The 22217-nt window shown below is 40.4% G+C and overlaps 1 protein-coding gene across 2 annotated transcripts; it reads left to right on the forward strand.

The window, feature by feature from the left end:
* The first annotated feature begins 8881 nt into the window (after positions 1 to 8881).
* On the forward strand, positions 8882 to 15929 carry LOC108320366 (mediator of RNA polymerase II transcription subunit 4). Of its 2 annotated transcripts, none has more exons than XM_017551759.2 (3): positions 8882 to 9062; positions 9297 to 10731; positions 15557 to 15929. In XM_017551759.2, exon 2 carries the CDS (start codon positions 9523 to 9525, stop codon positions 10687 to 10689), a length of 1167 nt encoding a protein of 388 aa, XP_017407248.1. In that variant the 5' UTR covers positions 8882 to 9062; positions 9297 to 9522; the 3' UTR covers positions 10690 to 10731; positions 15557 to 15929. The 2 variants fall into 2 exon arrangements, with proteins under 2 accessions (XP_017407248.1, XP_017407249.1); XM_017551760.2 differs by having other exon boundaries at positions 9058 to 9179.
* The last annotated feature ends 6288 nt before the right edge of the window (positions 15930 to 22217 follow it).

The raw sequence follows: 22217 nt of genomic DNA on the forward strand, positions 1-22217 counted from the left end.
GTTAGTTCTGATAGCACTAAATTGATTTTAATCAATTATGTCCATTCCTATGGTGTGTGTGAAAGTGCTAGAGACTGTATTATCGAGAGGCTAAACTTTGTTATTAAAAGTCTATGTGGTGAAAGAATTTTAGTTTAAACAAAGTTTTTAATGATTTTCATATCCCTTATGGGTGGTGTATGATTTGCAGCATACACTTGATGAAATCACCTATATAAGTGTCAAGTGGGGCTGCTTGCATGAGATCTTGGCATGATCTCTAGAGCACTCATGAATATCGGGCACGCGCATGGCCTAGTAAGCGCATCACAGCGATAACAGCAAGGATTGTGAGGGTGTACTGTGATTGATAAACCTCTAACACACTTAAGTATCTTTGGTTCATATAGCTTGCTATATCAACTATACTGTGTGTTAAGTTTCTTGATCTAGGACTGGTTCATATAACTTGCTATACCAGCTCTAATGCATTACATCTTATAAAACTTAGGATTTTTCTTCTTTTCTTTCTTCCAATCATTGTTTCTTATATTTTGCAATATGTGGGGGATTGTTATTATTTTAATATGATATTGCAAAAGTTGTGCCATCAAAAGCGGAAGCTTTCTCTCGAGCTTGGATCGCAAGTTTGCTTTTAACGGTTGGTTTTAAAGATATTTCCAAAGTGCCTTGTTGCCAATGTTTAGCAACGTTAATATTTATTAAAAAATAATTTTCTAAGAGATTTTTATGTTATGGGCCTGATCCATGAACTCTATAAATAGAGCACTTCCTTCACTCCAAAACACATTATCAGAATCATTCTTCTCTCATTCTCTCTTGTCTTAGTTTCATTCTTTCTCTTTTCTTCTTCTCCTAAAAATATTCTGAGTTTATTTTATTCTCTCTTTAGAGATCCTTGCTAGCTCTGAGATCTTTAAAAATTCTGAGAAGTTCCTGTTGTATCTTAGGAGACTTGCGCAATACACCGCAGATAAGTCTTAAGGACAGTGAATCTACACGTCTCAGAAAATATTGTTCGTGATTATGTCAACAATTTTATCCAACATAAACCAGTATATATTACTTCAATTTTATACTTAATTTTTTCTAATAAAATAATTTTTAGTTTTAAGTAAATGTATAAAGTACAAGAGATACAAAGATTATTTCTAAGAAAATTTTCATGTCTAGCACGTTCTAATAAAAAAAAAAGTGGTATATATAAACAGTAAAATTGTTCTAAATATGGTACAAAACTAATATATTTAAGGAAAATGATACTCGAACAACCAAATTTGACAACATTTGGACACAGCACACGTGTCAGCGTTTGAGCGGCCCACGTTTTGGTTGGAAAAAGCTGCTGCAGTCTGAGAATTTCTGATGAAACCTGCTTCAACGCTGACGTGGCGAGGACGGGCACGGGCAGTTTGGGGTGTGCGTTTCAAAAATTAAAATGAAAATGAAATATCACTTGGAAAGGGAGCGGTCAGGGGTTTTTGTTTGGCGTTTGAAATTTGAATTTCATTTTTGAACAATTTTAGAGAGAAGTGAAGGTTGAGAGAGAGTCTAACCTAGAGAGAGCCCGAGAGAGTTGGAGAAAGGGAGTTCGAGAGAGAGAGGTCCGACGGATTGCTTGCCGGAGTGCCGCCGGACAACGTTGAAGGCCGTGTCGGAGCTATTCAACCCCTCCAGCCGGTTCCGATTCACGGTCGCCGCAGCTCCGACGTTGGCCAACGATACGAAGGCGGCATCGTCTTCCCTCCAACCCAGCGAACTAAGGGCGCGTTCTGAGTCTCGATTCGTCCCACCTGCTTCCCTCCCTGTGCCGGACCTTTGCATTCACCGCCGGAGCATCGCCGGAGTGCCGCCGGAGTTTCCACTGTTCGGTGGACGAAAAAGAGGGGTTTAGGTTTAGGTTTCTTTCCCATTTGGGGAGGTTTAGGGTTTGGTTTCTTTCCCATTTTCATGTATTGAACTGAGTCTCTTTGAAATTTTCTAGTTGAATCTGTTTCTCCACTCAAGTTTCTTATTCATTTTACGCTTTAACTGTTCATTGTACTGCAAGTTTTACTGTTCATCATCTCTTTCACGCTGCCATGGTAGGATTTTATTGTTCATGCTTGCTTTCAGTCGCTGGTTCCATTCAAGTTTGTGTTTCTGGGATTGCGTTTTATGCTTAAGTTTAATTTGTGCATGAACGTAAGGTCATACTACGCGTTTTATGGTTCCATTCAAACTTTGATGTTTCAGCCTAAGCGTTCGGTTTTGGTGTTTTAGACTGAGCACGGTGGCAGCAACTTGGCGGTTTGGGTGGAAGGTTTCCGAGGAAGATGATGACGGTGTTGGACTGGTCACGGTGGAGAGTTACAGTGGTGCAATGGTGATGAAGGAGCTAGACGGTAGTATTGAGGATGGCAATGGTGGCTGAGGGGGCTTGGGATGATGACGGCTGTGACTCAAAGATGGGTTCCTGGTGGTCCCGTGGAGGTGCAACCTGGTGGCTGATGAGTGAAGTGGTCACGGTATTTGGCGGGGGTCAGAGGTGGTGATTGAAGGATTATGCCGTGAAAATGGATAATGATGTTGGTGGTGGAGTTCGGTTTGAATATGCCCAGGTGACCTTGCTGGAGATTCCGTTTCATACCGAACGCTCACAGTCTGAATCATACCGAACGCTCACAATCAGTAACACAGAACCAAGAGCGAGCGTTAAAAGCATATGCAATTTCGAGCGTTCGTTCGTTTTGGTTTAGTGATCGGGGCGTTCGTCCTTAAAGAGACTGAACGTTCAATGACACAGTACAAAGAATGGTTCCTTGGGCATTGTCAACACTCAATTTCGTCCAGGTTGATTAATAAATTTACTTTCATCATAAAGAAAAAATAAAATAAAAATAAATAAAATAAAATAAAATAAAAAAAATAAAATAAAAAAAAATTAATAAAAAAAAGAAGGAAGAAAGGACGTTCGGCTTTTGACTGTTGCTGTGACCGTTCGTCCTCAACTGTGAGCCGTTAGGACGTTAGGAGCGCATCATTTGGCTGTCAGCATCGAGAAGAGAACGCCCATCCAACAGCAAGCCAGGACGCTCGTCCAGCGCGCAGCGCAGAGGACGCTCGTCCAGCAAGTGGACGCTCGTCCAGAGAGCGGAGATCGCTCGCCCAGCTAGCGGAGAACGCTCGCACAGACGCTTGTCGCCCAGAGGGGACGCTCATCCAGCGCGCAGAGAGGAGGCTCGTCCAGCGCGCAGAGGACGCTCGTCCTATCAACCATTTACAGCAGATATGTGGTGTGCTACGACTGTCTCATTTTTTGTGATTGGAATTGTTATATGGATTCTTGAACACCGAGTCAATAGTGACTTTCGTGGTCCTCCTAAGAAGCAAATTGTAATTATGTTAATGTACGCTTTTGTAGCGTCATATGATAACCTTTTACGGCCAGTTTATTGAATTTGGTGCAGCAATAGGTGCCCCAATGTTCATCTTTTGTTTAAGATTGTAAATCCATTTAACGAGTTATTGATGATTTGAATTAATGCAGTATAGACTAGGAAGTATTGCGGTTCAGTCATAGATGACACACGAAAAAAAGGGGGGGTTTTTTTTGGATTGTTTTGCAAGGAAAATTAAATTAATTAAAAGTTGAAAGTTAAAAACAATTGACAAAAGACCGAACGGTCCAAAGCACAGAACGAAAGGTTGAAGTATAAATTGCACAGAAGTAAAAACCGAGCTGTAATAACATTGAGACCGAGCGGTCTCCGATAATGGATTTGAGCGAACACTAAATACCGAGCGTCCTAACCGCACGGTTCTTATAACAAGGCCGATCGGTTTAGGCAGTAAATCAGAAATGAGCACAATAAAGCCGAACGGTAAAAGCAGCTTAAACAGTTAATGAACAGGACGAACGGTATTAGGTGACCGAACGGTATGAAGATAACAGTGGCAAAAATATATGAAACGCTAACTTGAAACAATAAACTGTACCAACTCAGATGTCCAAAAATTACAAATTAGTAGTCATTGGAAAGATTTTTGACTCTAGTTTCTAATAAAAAAAGAATCACATCATTTGGAGGTCGGTGGGAAAAGTTATCAGTAAAATAGCCAGCAAAGGTCAAAGTTGACAGCATGTTATCTCACCCAAGTTGCTCACCTCATAAACATTGTTTTTTTCCTCCATCATGGGGTGCCAAAACATCACTTCCCACCACTAAAACACCAGGACCAGCCTAAGACAAGATCAAAAGTGCTTAAAACTCACTTATTTTGACAATGGTCACCCATGTTAACCTGACTGACTACCTGTGTTGGACTTTCTGTACAAAATCCAATTTTCTCTCGGGTAATCGTTTACAGTGTCCTTGTAATCGATGACAGTGTAAAAGAAGGTGTAAACTTGATTTCTAAGGCATAATTTGAAAGGTCTTTGAGTATAGATTCCAACAAAACAAGAATCAACTCATTTGGAGTTCGGTGGAGAAAGTTATGAGCAAAAGAACAAGCAAAGGTCAGAGTTGGCAAAAATATATGAAACGCTAACTTGAAACAATAAACTGTACCAACTCAGATGTCCAAAAATTACAAATTAGTAGTCATTGGAAAGATTTTTGAGTCTAGTTTCTAATAAAAAAAGAATCACATCATTTGGAGGTCGGTGTGAAACGTTATCAGTAAAATAGCCAACAAAGGTCAAAGTTGACAGCATGTTATCTCACCCAAGTTGCTCATCTCATAAACATTGTTTCTTTCCTCCATCATGGGGTGCCAAAACATCACTTTCCTCCATCATTGGGACATAATCACATCACTAACCTCCCTCTCCCACCACTGAAACACATGGAATAGCCTAAGACAAGTGCAAAAGTGCCTAAAAGTCACTTCTTTTTCCAATGGTGACCCCTGTTCACCTGACTGAGTACCTGTGTTGGACTTTCTGTACAAATTCCAATTTTCTCCCGGGTAATCGTTTACAGGGTTGGTGTAAACGATTACCAGACCCTTTTTTCAACACCCTCATTCATCCCTTGCACACCTTGCTCCTCCAACTGATGATGGGTCACCCCACACTCCTTGGCCTCACATCACATCACCAACCACCCTATCCCAGCACTCAAACACCTGGACCAGCCTTAGAGAGGTGCAGAAGTGCCTAAAAGTCACCTTTTTTCCAATGGTGACCCCTGTTCACCTGACTGAGTACCTGTGTTGGACTTTCTGTACAAAATCCAATTTCCTCTCGGGTAATCGTTTACAGGGATGCTGTAAACGATTACCAGACCCTTTTTTCAACACCCTCATTCATCCCTTGCACACCTTGCTCCTCCAACTGATGATGGGTCACCCCACACTCCTTGGCCTCACATCACATCACCAACCACCCTATCCCAGCACTCAAACACCTGGACCAGCCTTAGAGAGGTGCAGAAGTGCCTAAAAGTCACCTTTTTTCCAATGGTGACCCCTGTTCACCTGACTGAGTACCTGTGTTGGACTTTCTGTACAAAATCCAATTTCCTCTCGGGTAATCGTTTACAGGGATGCTGTAAACGATTACCAGACCCTTTTTTCAACACCCTCATTCATCCCTTGCACACCTTGCTCCTCCAATTGATGATGGGTCACCCCACACTCCTTGGCCTCACATCACATCACCAACCACCCTATCCCAGCACTCAAACACCTGGACCAGCCTCAGATAGGTGCAGAAGTGCCTAATAGTCACCTTTTTTCCAATGCTGGCTGTTCGATCCTGATATTCCGTGAGTGATCTTCCTCAAGTAGAGAGGAGTAGGTCATGCGTGGGAATGACAGGAGGTCTAGTCCATAACTGTAACTTGGACAAAAAGACTAACCTCGGGTGGCTACTGATGAGTATTCCAGTCACTCACCTGGGTGCACGGACGCCTTAGCTACACAGGTTTCATACAGTCCGGACGGTCGGTCTAGTATCAGGATTTTGGTGGAGTTAATGTATGATTTGAATGCATGTGTTATGAGTAAATTGATATGTTTGATATGTATGAACTGTATGTTTGACTTGAATTAAATTCAATAAGCTTACCCTTGCAATTCCATTGTGTTGTCTTGTCTATGTATATCCGTCTTGTCGAATGCAATGATCATCCGTGTGGATGTGAGCAGAGGGAGATGCTTCTCTGGAGCAAACGCTTGAAGAAGGATTCCTTGCTGAAGAAAATCTGGTAGAAGTTGAAGTAAAGGCCGAACAGTGAGCGTTCGGTTCTAGTTAGTGTAGTTAGAGTAGCGAGCGGCTGTGAGCGAGCGCTCTTTTATGGTTTGTTTATAGTTGGACGTTCAGTCATTGTTTTGTAAACCGTTCGTCCTTATCTTTGGTGAACGCTCGTTAAATTATTGTACATTTACGGCCGTTCGGCATCTTTCGTTATTGTCGCTCCCTGTGTATTAAAACTATTTTGGGTTATTGATACGTGTAATTATTCTAAGTATATAGTTGATGACTGTATAATTTTGGGATGTTACACTTTCGGAACAGAGTCTCAATAGTTGCAAAACAATCTGTTTCGGTATGAGGTATGGGGACCAAGATATCAACCTAACAATATTGGATTCTTTCTTCTGATCAGATCATCTCCACGCTATCTTGCCTTTGACGTTGTTGATCCTTCGAGAAAAGTGGGCTGGGCACCTGAAAAAGGCACTCCGACGCTCAAGTTAGATCAGAACTCTCTCTGTCTATGTTTTTCTTAGTTAAAAAATGAATCAATCTGCCCTCCTCCTACCTGGTCCGTCCTCTTACCCATTACCTGGATCTACTGGAAGTGGACCGTAAGTGAGTGGTAGGTCCCTCCACTTCTAGTGCTTGCTGTTACTTCTTACCTGGATCTATCGGAAGTGGGCAGCAAACGTGAGTGGTAGGTCCCTCCACCTCTAGTGCTTTAGCCATTATTAGAACCTTTATCATTACCTGGATATGTTATTTCCTTGATTCGTGGTCTTTGATTAAGACAGTGTCTTTTTATTCGTATCTGCTAAACCACTTAACCTGTGAGAGAATTTTGTGTCGCGACATTAGATCATAAATGGTCTATCGCCAAGCGATCGACATCGAATCGTGAACAGTTGCTCCTCAGTGGTCGACATCAAACAGTCGATCGTTTAGTAATTGTCGATCATCAGATGCTCGACATATGCATACGGAAATCAGTGGAAGTCGATAGTTGCCAAATGCTCGACGTTGAATCGTAGACGGACGACAATCAATGGTCGACACAAAAGGTGTCGATCGGTCGACCACCAGTGCTCGACATACAAATGGTCGATTGTCTAGTGATCGACATCAGTTCAGATATGTGTTGTGCGAATGTCAGGTATCCTATGGTACACAATCTATTGAGTTCCGTGGAAGAGTGTGGAACCACTCTAAGGCATCATCCTTAAGAGATAAGGAGAAAGCTCTGCAAATGACGGGATCGTTGTCGGTGTAAAATGCCATGGAGTCTATAAAGTTACGCATATGATTATCGGGATCGGCGGAACCATCATAACGATCTAGCACCGGTGGAGGTTTATCTGGCATATGTGCTTGCATGATGGTATCTGTGAATGGGAGCAGATTGGTGATACGTGCAGAGGAGGGTCCCCTTTTTCCCCAAGCTAAGGGATCAGATGGCCCTCCATGATGGCTCCCTTCATTATTGTCGTGCCGGTTAGAGGCTGACAATTCTGGCGGTGGTTGTTGCGCCCTCAGTGCTGCCAGCTCTTCCGTCTGCTTGCGTTGAATTTCATGTTGCTCCCGTATAGTTTGTGCCTGCGCCTCGATCTGTGTCTGCAGCTGCTGGATCAACTCGCGAGTGCTGAGATCGTCCATAGTTCCGGTGGTCGTAGTTGGGTTTTCAAATCTCATTCCCCACAGACGGCGCCAAAATGTTTCGGTATGAGGTATGGGGACCAAGATATCAACCTAACAATTCTGGATTCTTTCTTCTGATGAGACCATCTCCATGCTATCTTGCCTTTGACGTTGTTGATCCTTCGAGGAAAGTGGGCTGGGCACCTGAAAAAGGCACTCCGACACTCAAGTTAGATCAGAACTCTCTCTGTCTATGTTTTTCTTAACTAAAAAATGAATGGAATCCTTCTTACCGCCTCCGTCCCTTTACCCATTACCTGGATCTATGGAAGTGGGCCGTAAGTGAGTGGTGGGTCCCTCCACTTCTAGTGCTTGCCGTTACTTTTTACCTGGATCTATTGGAAGTGGGCAGCAAACGTGAGTGGTAGGTCCCTCCACCTCTAGTGCTTTAGCCATTCTTAGGACCTTTATCATTGCCTGGATCAATTATTTCCCTGATTCGTGGTCTTTGATTAAGACAGTGTCTTTTTGTTCGTATCTGCTAAACCGCTTGACCTTTGTGGGGGAATTTTATGTCGCGACATCAGACCATAAGTGGTCTATCGCCAAATGATCGACATCGAATCGTGAACAGTTGATCCTCAGTGGTCGATATCAAACGGTCGATCGTTTAGTAATTGTCGATCATCAGATGATCGATATATAAATATACTAATGTCAGTGGAAGTCGACAGTTGCCAAGTGCTCGACGTTAAATCGTAAACGGTCGACCATCAATGGTCGACATACTAGTGCTCGACATCAGTTCAGATGTGTGTTGGTGAACAATGGTCGACATTAAGCGGTTGATCGTCAAGTGGTCGACACCAGTTCAGATGTGTGTTGGTGAATAGTGGGTATCCTATGGTACATTTCCAAATTCACTTTTATACATTCAAACAAACAATAATTATTTCAGCCTCAAATCCCTCAAATATCCATCTACTCACCCTTCCCCACCAATTTTCATAAATTTTATTTCCAAATTCACTTTTATTTATTTCTAAATACATTCAAACAAACAATAATTATTTCAGCCTCAAATCCCTCAAATATCCATCCACTCACCCTCCCCCAATTCCTCTCCCTTGAGTGAACACACCCTTACGATTTGCAGAATTTCAATTTCCCTTCGCTTTGCTACCCTGCACGCTTAGGTTATCGTGATTTCTCCATTGTTCCCTTTCCGTCACTCATCAAGGTAGAAGAGTCGTACTCTGATTGCCATGATATCTTTGTGGGAAACTAATTGGAGAGATTGAATGAGTTCTGCTGTGCCTATATCATGTGTTGCTATGTGATGTACCTGTGTTCATTAGTTATGATCCCTGTTCCTTATAACTTATGATGCTGTGTTACAGCTGATGCATGAATTTTTCTTTTTTAACATTGAATTGATTATCCTATATTTTGACTGTACTAAAACTTTTTGCAGGTGATGTTTTTTTTTATGGATTTTTAGCAAAGGTCAGCATGTAAAACTCCTGTAACTGTCAGAGGATAGTGTCCCGCTTGTGTTTCTGCAGCGAGTAATGCTTTTATGCCCCGTGATTTGGTGAATGGATAAAGTGTTGTGTGGGCCTTGAAGTTACAATACTCTTCAACCTACAGAATAACCTTTCTTCATCCCTTCATAGAAAATTGTTTTCCAGATACACAAGATGATTCAACATCAAATTGTGCAGTCCCCTGCTAGGCTAGGGCTCGCAAACCCTAACTCTCCTTCAATTCCGAACCCTACCCCTCCAAAGCTCCCTCCAACACAGACCCAGCAACCCCAAGACCGCAACTCTTCAACCCCTTCTTCTGCTCTTCTGTCACTCCTCCCACCCCTTCCCAGAGCCCAAGCACTTCTTCTCCAAATGGCTTCCTTAACTTCCAAAATCTTTGAAGTTTCCCCTAACCGGTCTCTTTGGGTCACTGCCTTCCGTGGATCCCTTCCAACTTTCCTCTCGTCTAATTCATCTACCCCTCTTGACTCTTCTCCGTCTACTGTGAAAGAAATAATTTCCCTCTTTACTGTTCTCCAAACCCAAATATTCGAAGCTGTTGCCGAACTCCAAGAGATTCTTGACCTCCAAGATGCCAAGCAGAAGATGGACCGTGAAATTCGTTCCCAAGATTCAATGCTACTAGCATTTTCTAACAAACTCAAAGATGCTGAGTGCTGCCTAGACATACTTGTCGATGATTACTCTGATTATCGCCGCTCCAAGCGATCGAAATCTGGAGATGATGATTCCATGACTTCATCAACTGTCTCTTCTCAGTTGAAGCTGTCAGATATATTATCGTATGCCCACAAGATAAGCTACACCACCTTTGCACCACCGGAATTTGGAGCCGGCCAAGCTCCTCTTCGTGGAGCATTGCCACCTGCACCGCAAGAAGAGCAAATGAGAGCTTCTCAGTTGTATAATTTTGCCGACCTTGATGTTGGATTGCCTAAAGAAGTCGAATCCAAGGAGAAAATTGTTGAAGCTATTGTTGAGCCTCCATCACAGATGGATACTAATGCAGTTCCAAATTTGTCCGCGTTTCAAGGAATGCTGCCTCCGGTGCCACCTGGTTGGAAGCCGGGAATGCCTGTCCAGTTGCCTATTGATTTGCCACTGCCCCCGCCTGGGTGGAAACCAGGAGATCCTGTGCCATTGCCTCCTATGGACTCGCTTCAAATACCGAGATTTGCAGAGCAACAAATGCAACCTCACATTCCTCAGCCCAAACAACCAGAAGTTATTCAAGTGCAGCCAGTTAATTTGGACCTTGGAGGAAGTGACACTAGTGACTATAGTAGTGATGATGCCAGCTCTTATGATGAAGATTGACAAGTTTGTTAAACTGCTCAATCTCCAATTGATAACTGCCAGGTGAGAGATTTTGAGCTTGACTGTTGTATCACTCCCATATGTTATATGTATGTTCTGTCAGTTGTTTCTCAAGAATTAGGTTTTAATATGATGTTTTCAGGATTGACAGGTCGAGAATTAATAAGAACTTTTCATCGTCTTGTTGTTCCTTTTGGTATTTCTGTGTAATTAATATAATCCTCTGCTGAATGCTTAGTGTTTCTGCTTTAGGCTCTAGAGAGCACAAACCATGTCAGTTCTTTGTAACCACGAATATTTCAATAAGCACTGCACCTATATCTTTGCCTATCAAAAAAAAAAAGCACTGCACGTATACGGTAATGTAAGCTGCTATATAGTACTATGAAAAAGAATATACATTTTATATCAGCCTACTATCTTGCTTTATTAATTTACTTTTTTACCACGACAAATGGATTGCTCATTAAGACATTTTTGTACTAAATTGTGATGAGGTACCGTGTGAACATCTTTTTGTGTAATAAAAATACTTTTTCTACGAAAAGTAACTACTTTGATAAATAAAGAAAATCCTATCTCTAGAATTTGCCACCTTTTACTTGCTCATTCCTCAGTTAACCATTCCTCCTTCATCTATACTAGTCATAAAATTGTATTGAGTTGTAAATAGTAACCATTTCTCTCTTGTGGATACTTTCATCATCATAGATACTCACCAGTGATTTCAAAACCACCTTTTTCACTCTTCCACCCTCTGAGAATGCAGCACTCAATGAAATTTTTCTACTCACCCATTTTCACACCCTTTATTAGCACTCAGTTCTCTCATTTAAAAATACTCATTAACTTTCTCATCGCTTTCTTATTTTTGGTCCTAGGGTTTGATGATTTTGATTGTCTTCTGATTTGTGGAGTATTTTAGTTCTCGTTGATTTTGATTTTCTTATTTTGATGTTCTTCCTTACTGGTATGGAAGGAGTGATAGATGTTAAAAGATACTACGCAATGCTTTTACCTTTAGTTTGTTGTGGATATATTTTGTAGAGGCTTAATCTGTGATTGTTACAAGCTGATATGTTTGATGCTTAATTATAAGTGCCATGTTCATTTAGAAGTGAGTTTGCAGTCACACCTATTACGTATCCGAGTGGGAGACGTAACTAGAACAAGCCTTGACACACTCTCACAAACAATGAACAATAGATAATGGCTGAATAAGTCTCCTTTTATTGAAAGAAATAACTGAATCAAAGAAAACAAACAATAACTGAGAGCATAACCTCTTTCAGTCACCTGAGAGCATAACCTCTCTTACAAAACTCACAAATCAAAAGCATGTCCTAAACCATAGCGTCAGGGCTTTATTTATAATTATTATTTTCCTAGGATATACTTCTAATTACTGTAATTAACTTATACTGAATAATTTCCTGGAATACTGTTCTAATTATCGTAATTAACAATATTTCCTGGAATACTGTTCTAATTACCATAATTAACAATATTCCCCTAGGATACTGCTCTAATTATCGTAATTAACAATATTTCCCTAGGATGCTCCCCTCGTCTACCGTTCGGCCTGGGCGCTCCCCTCGTCTATTGTTCGGCATGGTCGTTCCCCCTCGTCTACCGTTTGGCCAACTCGCTCACCCTCGTCTACTGTTCGGCCAACTCGCTCCCCGCCTTCTACCGTTTAGCCTGGTTGCTCCCCCTCATCTACCGTTCGGCCTGGTCGCTCCCCCTTGTCTACCGTTCGGTCCCCTTCTCTCTCTCCTATACCTCCTTCTCTCATATACTTTCCAGCCCCTAACAACACCATTAAGAATTAATGTATTGTAGAGCGAGTCTCAGTATCAATTATTTAGGATATTGTTTTTCCTTGCACATCGGTCTAATTTGCAGCATTTTTTGTTTGAATGATGTTTACCAAACACTGCTCAATTAGGACATTCTTCATATTATTGTTGAGACACTGCCATTGAAATTGAAGTTAACCAAGCATTCCCTTTTTTCTTGCTCTACTAGTGCTAAGTGGTGGTGACTTAACGTGCTAGTTGCTTTATTCACAAGTCTTTTATGGTTGAGATTTAAAGTTTATCAGTCTTTGACGTTTATTATGTTTTGGCTCTATTCTTTTGCGGGGAAGGCTGGAACTATATTCAAGTTAAATAATATCCCACTTAACATGCTAGTTGCTAAGTATTGTTTTGCTTATCTCTAATGATTTGAAGAAATCTTAAAAGGAAACTAGCATACAAAGCAACACGATGTTGATTTATAATGTCTGTGTTTCTGTCTTTGTAGTACAGAATGGAAAATATCTGTCATCACTTTTGATTTAAATAACCTTAAAATTTCCTCTTCTCCTGATGCCTTCTTGATTGAGTGGCTGTTTACAATTATTTGCAGAATACTGTTTCTGCATTGAGTTTTTTTAATAATAGTGTTGGTGATCTTACATTGACCAAAGATATGGTCAAATTATAATACATAAGGGGGTATAAAAGTCACTTTGCAATCCAATTTTCTAATATTGAGTTAGATTTTAAATTCACTTTCTGAGATGATATCAAAACTTGTCCTAATAATAAGGTTTGTTGGGCATAGCATGTCACTAATATCCACTCCTGTGCTTGAGATGCCTGATCCTTAGTGTAAAGTGTGTTGGAGATATCACATTTGACTATATATATATATATATTATATGACCAAATTATAATACAAAAGTAGAGAGAAACTCTAACAAAAGAACTCAAACAGCTCAAAGAATAAGGTGAAGAAACTTTGAATATCTGAAGTTACCTCTTTATTGAAAAGAAAAGCAAGCTTCTCGTTTCACTTTAGACATTTAGTGAAGAAAATACGGTTAATATGTCCAAAACTCCATTGAAAAGAAAAACATGTAAAGTACATACATACTCAAGTAAGCTTCTCTTTTCACACTAGACATTTAGTCAAGTAAATACGGTTAATATGTCCAAAACTCTCCCAATTCTAAAATATATGGCCTGTTTTTATAGGTATTACATCAACCTTTTAAAAAGCTCTCAGCTACCCTGTGTACAAACAATTAGAAGCTTCACCCTTTCCTCAGTTACCCTTTCCTTTTTCTATAATAAACCTGCGGAGGTTTTCTTCTTTGGGATAACCGGAAATCATTCCCGGGGCACCTATATCATTCCCAACAGCGAATGAATATGATACATGGATTGAGATTTTAATTAATTAGTGTACTCTACAGTGTAAGACAAAGGAAGAGACATGCCTGTATACTTGTTTTTGTCAGTGTCTCTTTTTATTTGATACAATAGCCTCCATCTCCTTGGTAGAGATCTATACCATCCTTCATCGCTTTTTATATTAGCGTAGATGAGAAGCGATGGTAAATATTTTTTAAAGGCTAATTTAATTTAATAATCGTAAATGAAAAAGTGTACATGTTCAGATGTCTTGGTATATTGTTGTGTGGCCATATTTAGTTATTTTCATCCTTTGTTAAGTAATGAGAAGATATATGAATCCATGAGATGTTGCAGTGGATCGATCTGAGCGATAATATAAATGTCAAAACAACAACCTGTTAGGGGCAGCATCTTCCTGTACCTCCATATTCTTTTTTCCAGCACACCTATATAAACGAATTCCATTTTGCCCTTTTTGGATTGTGCAATCTGGAAGTCATTTATTTCCTTTAAAACAACTTTCAGATCACAGAATTTGCAAGCCAAAAATGACTTCTAATTATACAATCCGGAAGTCAAATGACTTTTGAATTATGCAATTCGGAAGCTTTTGTTTTTTCTTAACCATTTTTTACTTTTGGATTGTGCAATCCTGATAAAGAGTGTAACGGCAAGTTTCTTTTATATGGGGTGCACGAATAAACACATGGAGGTGTAGGGTGAAACTACCCTGTTAACTAGTACTTCTAACCAAATCAAGTTCAGATTTCAGATCCTTGAGCAACATATTGCTTTTATGTCCTGGACTTTTGTTTTCCTTTAGGCAGGACCAGCACAACTACCCGGTGGCAGTGACAGTTTCACGTATGAAAAAACATGCCCTATTTGTTCTGCAATGAATGTTCTCTCAAGCACTTGCTAGCGAATGCAAACCCAATTTCTTTGATCCTAAGGTCCCTGCCCCGTATAATAACGCTAGCTAGCCAATGCAAACCCCAACCCAAACGCTATTCTAAGATTCTATACCTTTCATCAAAATCATGTGTGATACATGTATTATGTGTGTATATACGTATGCCTATGTATTATGTTTGTGTACTAGTATCTGCCTACTATGTATGTGAGGGAGAAACGTGTCTATCATGGATGGTAGGTGAGGGCATACTCGTGGTTTGGGAGGGTGAAAGCTGAGAAAATCCAGTTCAGACTGAGATCTAAATGATGATCCTGGTGGGATCGCCTTCGTGGTGATTGTCTTATTGGTACGGAAATGAGAGGAAAGGGGGATAAGGCTTGTAGGGAAAGAATGCCTTGTAATTTTGTGTTACAATAGTATGGTCCTTCACAAAAACCCACAGTAACTCTAACTGCCCAATTCCTTGTGGTAATTTCTACAAGACTACAAACAGTTTGTATCAGTTGCTTACCTCCTCCACTTCTCTCCCTCGTAAAACTACCCTTTTTTGTTGCTAAAATCAAGGTGAAGCCTGATTTCAGATTGTGGATTCCTCTGTATTTATGAAATAAAGCAGTTATATGTCTAGGGCATAGTGATAAGGTCGCACTGTGGGCAGTTGGTTTTGTTTTCCATCTTGATTTCCATGCTGACATGCTTATATTATTTTTTTCTGGTATCTCTTGATTTCCATGCTGACATTCTTGTATTTGTTTTTTGTTTTCAGGTATCTCATTGATCATGGATCAGATATATCTTGAAAATGTATGGGTAGTTCTTTAATTTCAATTCTATGCCCCCATGTTTGTATTAAATCTGTTGTGTAAGACAATGATTAAATTTTATTTTTTCTGGTGGGTACACTGGAATGTGCTTTGCAGTCTTGTTGAGGGAATTGAGAAGGTATTTAGTGAGAAATTTTAGGAAATTGGTTTCAAGTCTATTTAAGAGAATATAGGAGAATATTTAAAGAGTTTTTGGATAATTAGAATTTAGAAGCAGAGTTAAGGATTTTTATGATGCATTTTGTGTAATCAAATCCTTGGAGGTTGGCATTGTATGATTTGGATTTCAACCTTATGTTACATATGCATTTCAAACGATGGAACCTCATTTATGAAATTCGAAGAAAAAGTTGCACACCAGAAAATTTCATTTATGCTCATTCTTTAACTTTTACTTAAAGTTTATCAAGAGCAGTTCAACATTAAAATTTAGGATAAATAGTCAGTTTTGTCATTGTGACGTGCTATCAATTCTGTCTTTGCATGTACACAAACTATACCATCGCTCGGGAATGAAAAATAGTACTTTCGTATATGTGGGTTACTTACAGTAATTTAATTAACATTGCTAAGTAAAAGTTGACTGTGTTATTTAACTTTTTTTAAGACTCAGGATATAACGTTATGTTATTTTTAATTTAGTTTTCTATTTCAATTTATTGTTATTAATTTCTAATTTAGTGATATGCTATATATAGATTACCAGCAAAAACATTACTATCTCTCTTTTTGCTTACATTTCTTATTTTTCACGTTTTCCATCTCTATCTTGTACAATTTGTAATTGTAATTCATCTTTACTTTCGTTTTCATCATTTGCACGAGCTTCATGGTATAAAATTTAATTATGTAGACTAAAATGCAAGTAATAGAATAAGATTTTAAATTTTATGAGTTGTAAAAGTAGTTTTTAAATTTTTTATACATGTTATATTTGAGTAAAAGATTTGACTTGAAACTTTATTGAATCTTGTTAGCAATGTCTTGCATTTAATCAAGCAAACAAAACATGCAACTATGAGATTTGGTATAGTACTTTCAAATGTTTTATTTGAACAAAATGCATGATACAATTGTAGAACAAACAAAATCACGTCCGTCGCTTTCACATTTTTATTTTATCAAATTAATCAAGACAATACAGCGAAGAAGATCTATCTAGTCAATAAGCCATCATGTTGCCATACTTTTACTTATTTACGTTCTTAACATGAGCATAAGTTTAATTTGAAGTATACTTTTATTCTAACATGACATTAAAAAACACATTTTATAACATGCATTTAATTTTATATGTTTTTAATTTTTAAATGAAGAATTTTGTACGTATTTTTTGAACGCAGCGGCTAAAAACATTTAATTTTAATTTGACATTTAAAAGTGTGACATCCCAAAAATATAGTCAGCACTATAGATTCAGAAAAATCACATTTAATAATAATTCAGTACAGTTTTTCACTAAAAACAAAAGCCAAGCCGTACTCCTTACAACACGAATCACAATCTGAAGTCGAACGCACAAATAAAAACCTGACCGAACGGTTTACACAGAACAATTACCGAACGGTCGAAATAATCTTAAAAGAAAACAAGAGATGGTCGAACGACCACTCAGTTCAACAAAATACAATGCTGGTCGAGCGGTCTCACTGCTCGATCTTCACTTCGGCATCAACCAAGTTCTCTTCGTTTAACGCATCTTCCAAACGCTCATCTCCCTCTGCTCACATCCACACGGATGATCATTGCAATGACAAGACGGACGTACAAATACAATGGACAACACAAGGAAAACGAAAGGGTAAGCTTATATAATTTAACTCATGCATCAACATAGAATTTCAAGTAAACAATTCATCATACATGCATATTTCAACATACACATTCATTACATAACAACCCACTTAAACGTACTCACTAAATAAAACTCAACACGACTGACTGTCCGGACTGTATGAAATCTGCGTAATTACAGGCGTTCACGCACCCGGGTGGTGTGGTAACTGGCATCCTCATCAGCTGCCACCCGAGGTTAGTACGTTCGTCCAAAGTACCCCTAAGGACGACGACCTCCTGCCATTCCCACGCATGACATGCCCCTCTACTTGAGGAAGATCACTCACGGAATATCAGGATCGAACAGCCAGCATTAACTTCCCACAGTCATACTTTACAATTTCCAATAATTTCCAAGAGTCGTTCCTACCGGGAACGCTCTTTCAAAAATCAAAACTTTCCATTCATCTCATATACTCTTCATCATTTACTAATCATCATTTATCATTCATCATTTACTGTTCATCATTCACTATTCATAATTCCTTAGTCATCATTCCATAATCATTTTCATCATTAATAAGGAAGCCATTAAAACGAACGTTCTGTCCCCAATAAGACCGAGGACGAACGCTGTGAGCCGAGACCCAAAAAGGACGCTCGTTCGAATCAAAGAACGAACGGTTTAAGTTCAGAAATGTACAAGTCTGGTACTGTTCACTGGACGAACGCTATTTGTGGAAAATAGTACGAGCACTCAAAATGATACCGAGCACTATTCGGACGAACGCTCAATTCAAAACCGAGCACAATTAGGACGAACGCTCTGTTCAAAAACCGAGCATATTTAAGACGGACGTTCAATTTGAGACCGAGCACCAACTATAGCGAACGCTCAGTTCAGAACCGAGCGCCATTTTGGACGAACGTTCAATTAAGGACCGAGCGCCATTTTGGACGATCGTTCGGTGTAAGACCGAACCCCAATTTGGACGAACGCTCACATTTAAGCCGAGCACACGAAAAGACGAACGCTCATATCAGGCAATATTTGGACGAACGTTCAGTCTGAGACCGAACGTTAATAACCTTAAATAATAGATTTTACGAACGGAAATGAACTATTTCAAACATATAAGATATAACAAAGTTTGGCCGAACGCTCAACAGAGCAGTAGGACAAGAGTACGCTCGTCCTAGACCCTGGGTCATTCCAAATGAACGAATCCCATTTTTGACTATTAAAAGGGGAAACCGAACGGTCAAAGACCGTTCAATACGAACATTCAATATGAAGGGAAACTCTTTTTCAATTCATTTACATTCCAGTTCATTTCTCATCATACAGTTTCATAAATTCCATTCGTTCAAGTCATGGTACAATTTACAATCTTCATATAGTTCATATCATCCAAGTCTCATGTATTTCATACAACAAACGTAAACTTAGTCATATTCATTTTCACTCAGTAAACAACGAACGTTCATGCAGCTCCAATCACAGCACATCATGCAATATATTCATACAGTAATTAACGAACGTTCAAACGAAGCACTCAACATGAATTAAATCAGATAAGCTTCCCTTACCTGGAAAATGGCGAACGTTCACAGACGTACACAATTACACCTTTCCACTATAAATCCCCCGCTCGTCAACGCTCGCCCAAACCAAGCTACAATGGATGAACGCATGAGCAACGCATGAGCGAACGCTCGTCAGGCTAAAGAAAACGAGCGTTCAAATCAACTTGAACGAACGTTCAATTTGTCTAGTTTTGGACGAACGTCCAATTTGAAACCAAATTGGACGAACGTCCAATTTGAAACCAAATTGGACGAACGCGATTCTGCAGATTCTGCAGAATCGCAGGTTTTCCAGAAAACCAGAAAACCTCCATTTTTAACTCTAAAGCTTTTAGATTTCTACAAAAACAGTAAGGTTAACTAATCAAAACAAAAATCTAGCACCCCTTACCTCTTGAAGACTTCCTTTGTGAATTCTTTGAGTCTAACTCTTCCAAAACTTGCAGCTCTAAGCAATTCCACCAAGCTTTGAACTTCTCCTTCTCTCACAAAAATGGCAGCAAGGTAGCAAGGCTTCTTCTCCATTTCAGAAACCAGTACCTCCTTTTATCTTTCAAGCTTGCATGGTGCCAAACACAAGAGAATCACGGACGTTTTCTTGCTCCCCACTTCCAAAAAGACAACTCTCGTGACTTCTAATTGCTTCCTCCCTGCCCCCTTCAATAATGCAGATCAATAAATGAAAGGGTGGTGCCCACCATGTCCCCACCATTCCCAAAATTTACGGGTCTTACATTCTCCCCAACAACAAAAAAAATTTTCGTCCTCGAAAATTAGGACGGAGTCTCGAATAGATGGGGATACAAATCTTTCATAGCATCTTCCACTTCCCAAGTAGAGTCGCCCGTCTTCTCGTCCCAGACGACTTTCACCAATCTGACTGCTTTCCTCTTGTAGTACTTGGTGTTGCTATCTTCAATGCGTACCGGCTGCATTTCTAATGTACGGTCTTGACGAAGACGAATATCTTCTAACTCCAATACGTGAGAAGGGTCGGATACGTATTTTCGGAGTTGAGAAACGTGAAAGACTGGATGCAAGTTTGATAACTGAGGCGGCAAAGACAACTCGTATGCAACTGGTCCAATCTTCCTCAAGATCTGATAGGGTCCGATGAACTTGGGAGACAACTTTTTCGCCCAAGAGCTGGACGTCCGCCCAAAAAGAAGGACGTTCGCCCAAGAGCTGGACGTCCGCCCAAGGAGTAGGACGTTCGCCCAAGAGCTGGACGTCCGCCAAGAGTTGGACGTCCGCCCAAGAAGAAGGACGTTCGCCCAAGAGTTGGACGTTCGCCCAAGGAGTGGACGTTCGCCCAACCGTAGGACGTTCGCCCAAGAAGTAGGACGTTCGCCCAAGAGCTGGACGTCCGCACAAGAAGAAGGACGTTCGCCCAAGAAGTAGGACGATCGCCCAAGAGCGGACGTTCGCCCAGAAGGACGACCGTTATGGACACTACGAGTATGTAGTGATGCCATTTGGAGTGACGAACGCTCCTGCAGTGTTCATCCACAAGCCCCTCTCTTTCCGGTGACAACTGCAATAAATACTACGAAAGTAAATTTCACTTCGCAAGCAATGTCTAGTAATAACATTTAAGATGCACTACCTCGTCCAATTTCTCAAAGCTTCTTTCAGGAACCTTTTTCTCGGACTCTAAAGAAGCAACTGGAGACAAACAAGGACGATCAGCATGAAGAATGTGATCTCTTCGAAATATAAAGGCATCACAAGTTTCTTCAGCATCCCAGATGGAAGACATATGGGCTACCAGCGTCGATTGTCCCATCTTGTCTTGGTGTCTAGATATGTGAGCAGCAATAGCAGCATCAAAAGAATCGCTACTGTAAGGACCATGCATAATTTTTAAAAAGAAGAAAGTGGTGGGGCAAAGGGAGGCATGTTCCTGGAAGAAAAAGGAGGGGCGGCTGCATTTTTGGAAGTGGATCTCTCCACCTTTGCTGAACGTGCTCCAAGCACCACCAGGAAGCCTCCATCAGCATTATCTTCTATTGGGCAGCAGACATGGTGGTGGGTATTCCCACTTTGAAAGTGCTCCAAGCACCATGAGAACACCATCATCTCCTTCCTTGGTGGACATAGCACTGAGCAGTGGCTGTGAGAAGCAACGTGTCTTTCTTCTTAAAAAGGGAAATCAGGGATTGAAGGAGGTTGGATGTTGCATCTGGAGAAGAGAGTAAGCTTGCTGCAGACTTGGGAGAAGTGAGGTAGAGGTCGTCCAGCGTTGCAGCTGCAAGCTTGAGGAAGGTAGATTCAAGTGAAGTGTTGGGTGCTACATCCAGAGGTGAGGCAGAGAACGTCCAGAGCTTTTCTACATTCAAGTTTGGCTAGGAGGTCTTCAAGAGGTAAGGGGAGTTGGATTTTCTGGATGTTGATAGTGGTTGCATGAGTAGGATGCTGGAAAATTGTGGTTGTATGTATAGTTGGACTGAAATTGATGTGTTGATTCAGGTATGTAATCTTGTATGTTTTGGAATTGAAGGAAATTGGAATTTCATAGTTTTTTTTAGTCATTGGAGAGGAAGTGAGGTAGTGATTTTGAGCATTTGGGGTCTAGAGTGTTATTGAGCCTTTGGAACAGTTTCACCCACTGTATTATGACTTGTTAGAGTCATCAAATTGATCAAAATAGGTGTAAAGTGGTGGAATTGGATTTTGAGTATCAAAGTTATAAAAATTGGTGTTTTATGGTTGAATTTGAGTATGAATCCCTTAAGAATTGAATAAGGAACGTTTATAATCAATTAGGTAAGTCCAATCTAGTATAAAACATGAATTTAGGGTGTTAGAAGTTAATAAAAAGGGTTGAAAATGGTAAAACGAGGTTCTGGCCTCAAATCTGCAGAATTCTGCATTCTGCAGAATTCTCGCCCGGGCGCCCCTGTCGCGCCCAGGCGTCCCAGCCTCTGGAAAAGTTGCGCCTGGCATATCGCGCCTGAGCGCGCGATGCTAGAGTGGAGCGTTCGTCCAATTTGATCCAAATTGGACGTTCGTCCGTTTAGAGCCACATTGGACGTTCGTCCAAATGGCTCGATCAAGCGTTCGTCCAAGACTTCAACTGTTTGAGCGTTCGTCCGCGTTCGTGCAGGGTGAGCGTTCGTCCGCGTTCGTCAGCGTTCGTCCAGACTACGAGCGTTCGTCCATGACTTCAACTTGTGAACGTTCGTCCAAATGGCTCAACCAAGCGTTCGGCCTTAAATTCAGTATTGAGCGTTCGGCCTG

The sequence above is a fragment of the Vigna angularis genome, chromosome 10, assembly GCF_016808095.1.
Source record: "Vigna angularis cultivar LongXiaoDou No.4 chromosome 10, ASM1680809v1, whole genome shotgun sequence".
Classification (NCBI taxonomy): domain Eukaryota; kingdom Viridiplantae; phylum Streptophyta; class Magnoliopsida; order Fabales; family Fabaceae; genus Vigna; species Vigna angularis.

Excerpts from the sequence above, each read along its gene's own strand:
- LOC108320366 (XM_017551759.2), top strand. The coding sequence starts at position 9,523 with ATGATTCAACATCAAATTGTGCAGTCCCCTGCTAGGCTAGGGCTCGCA.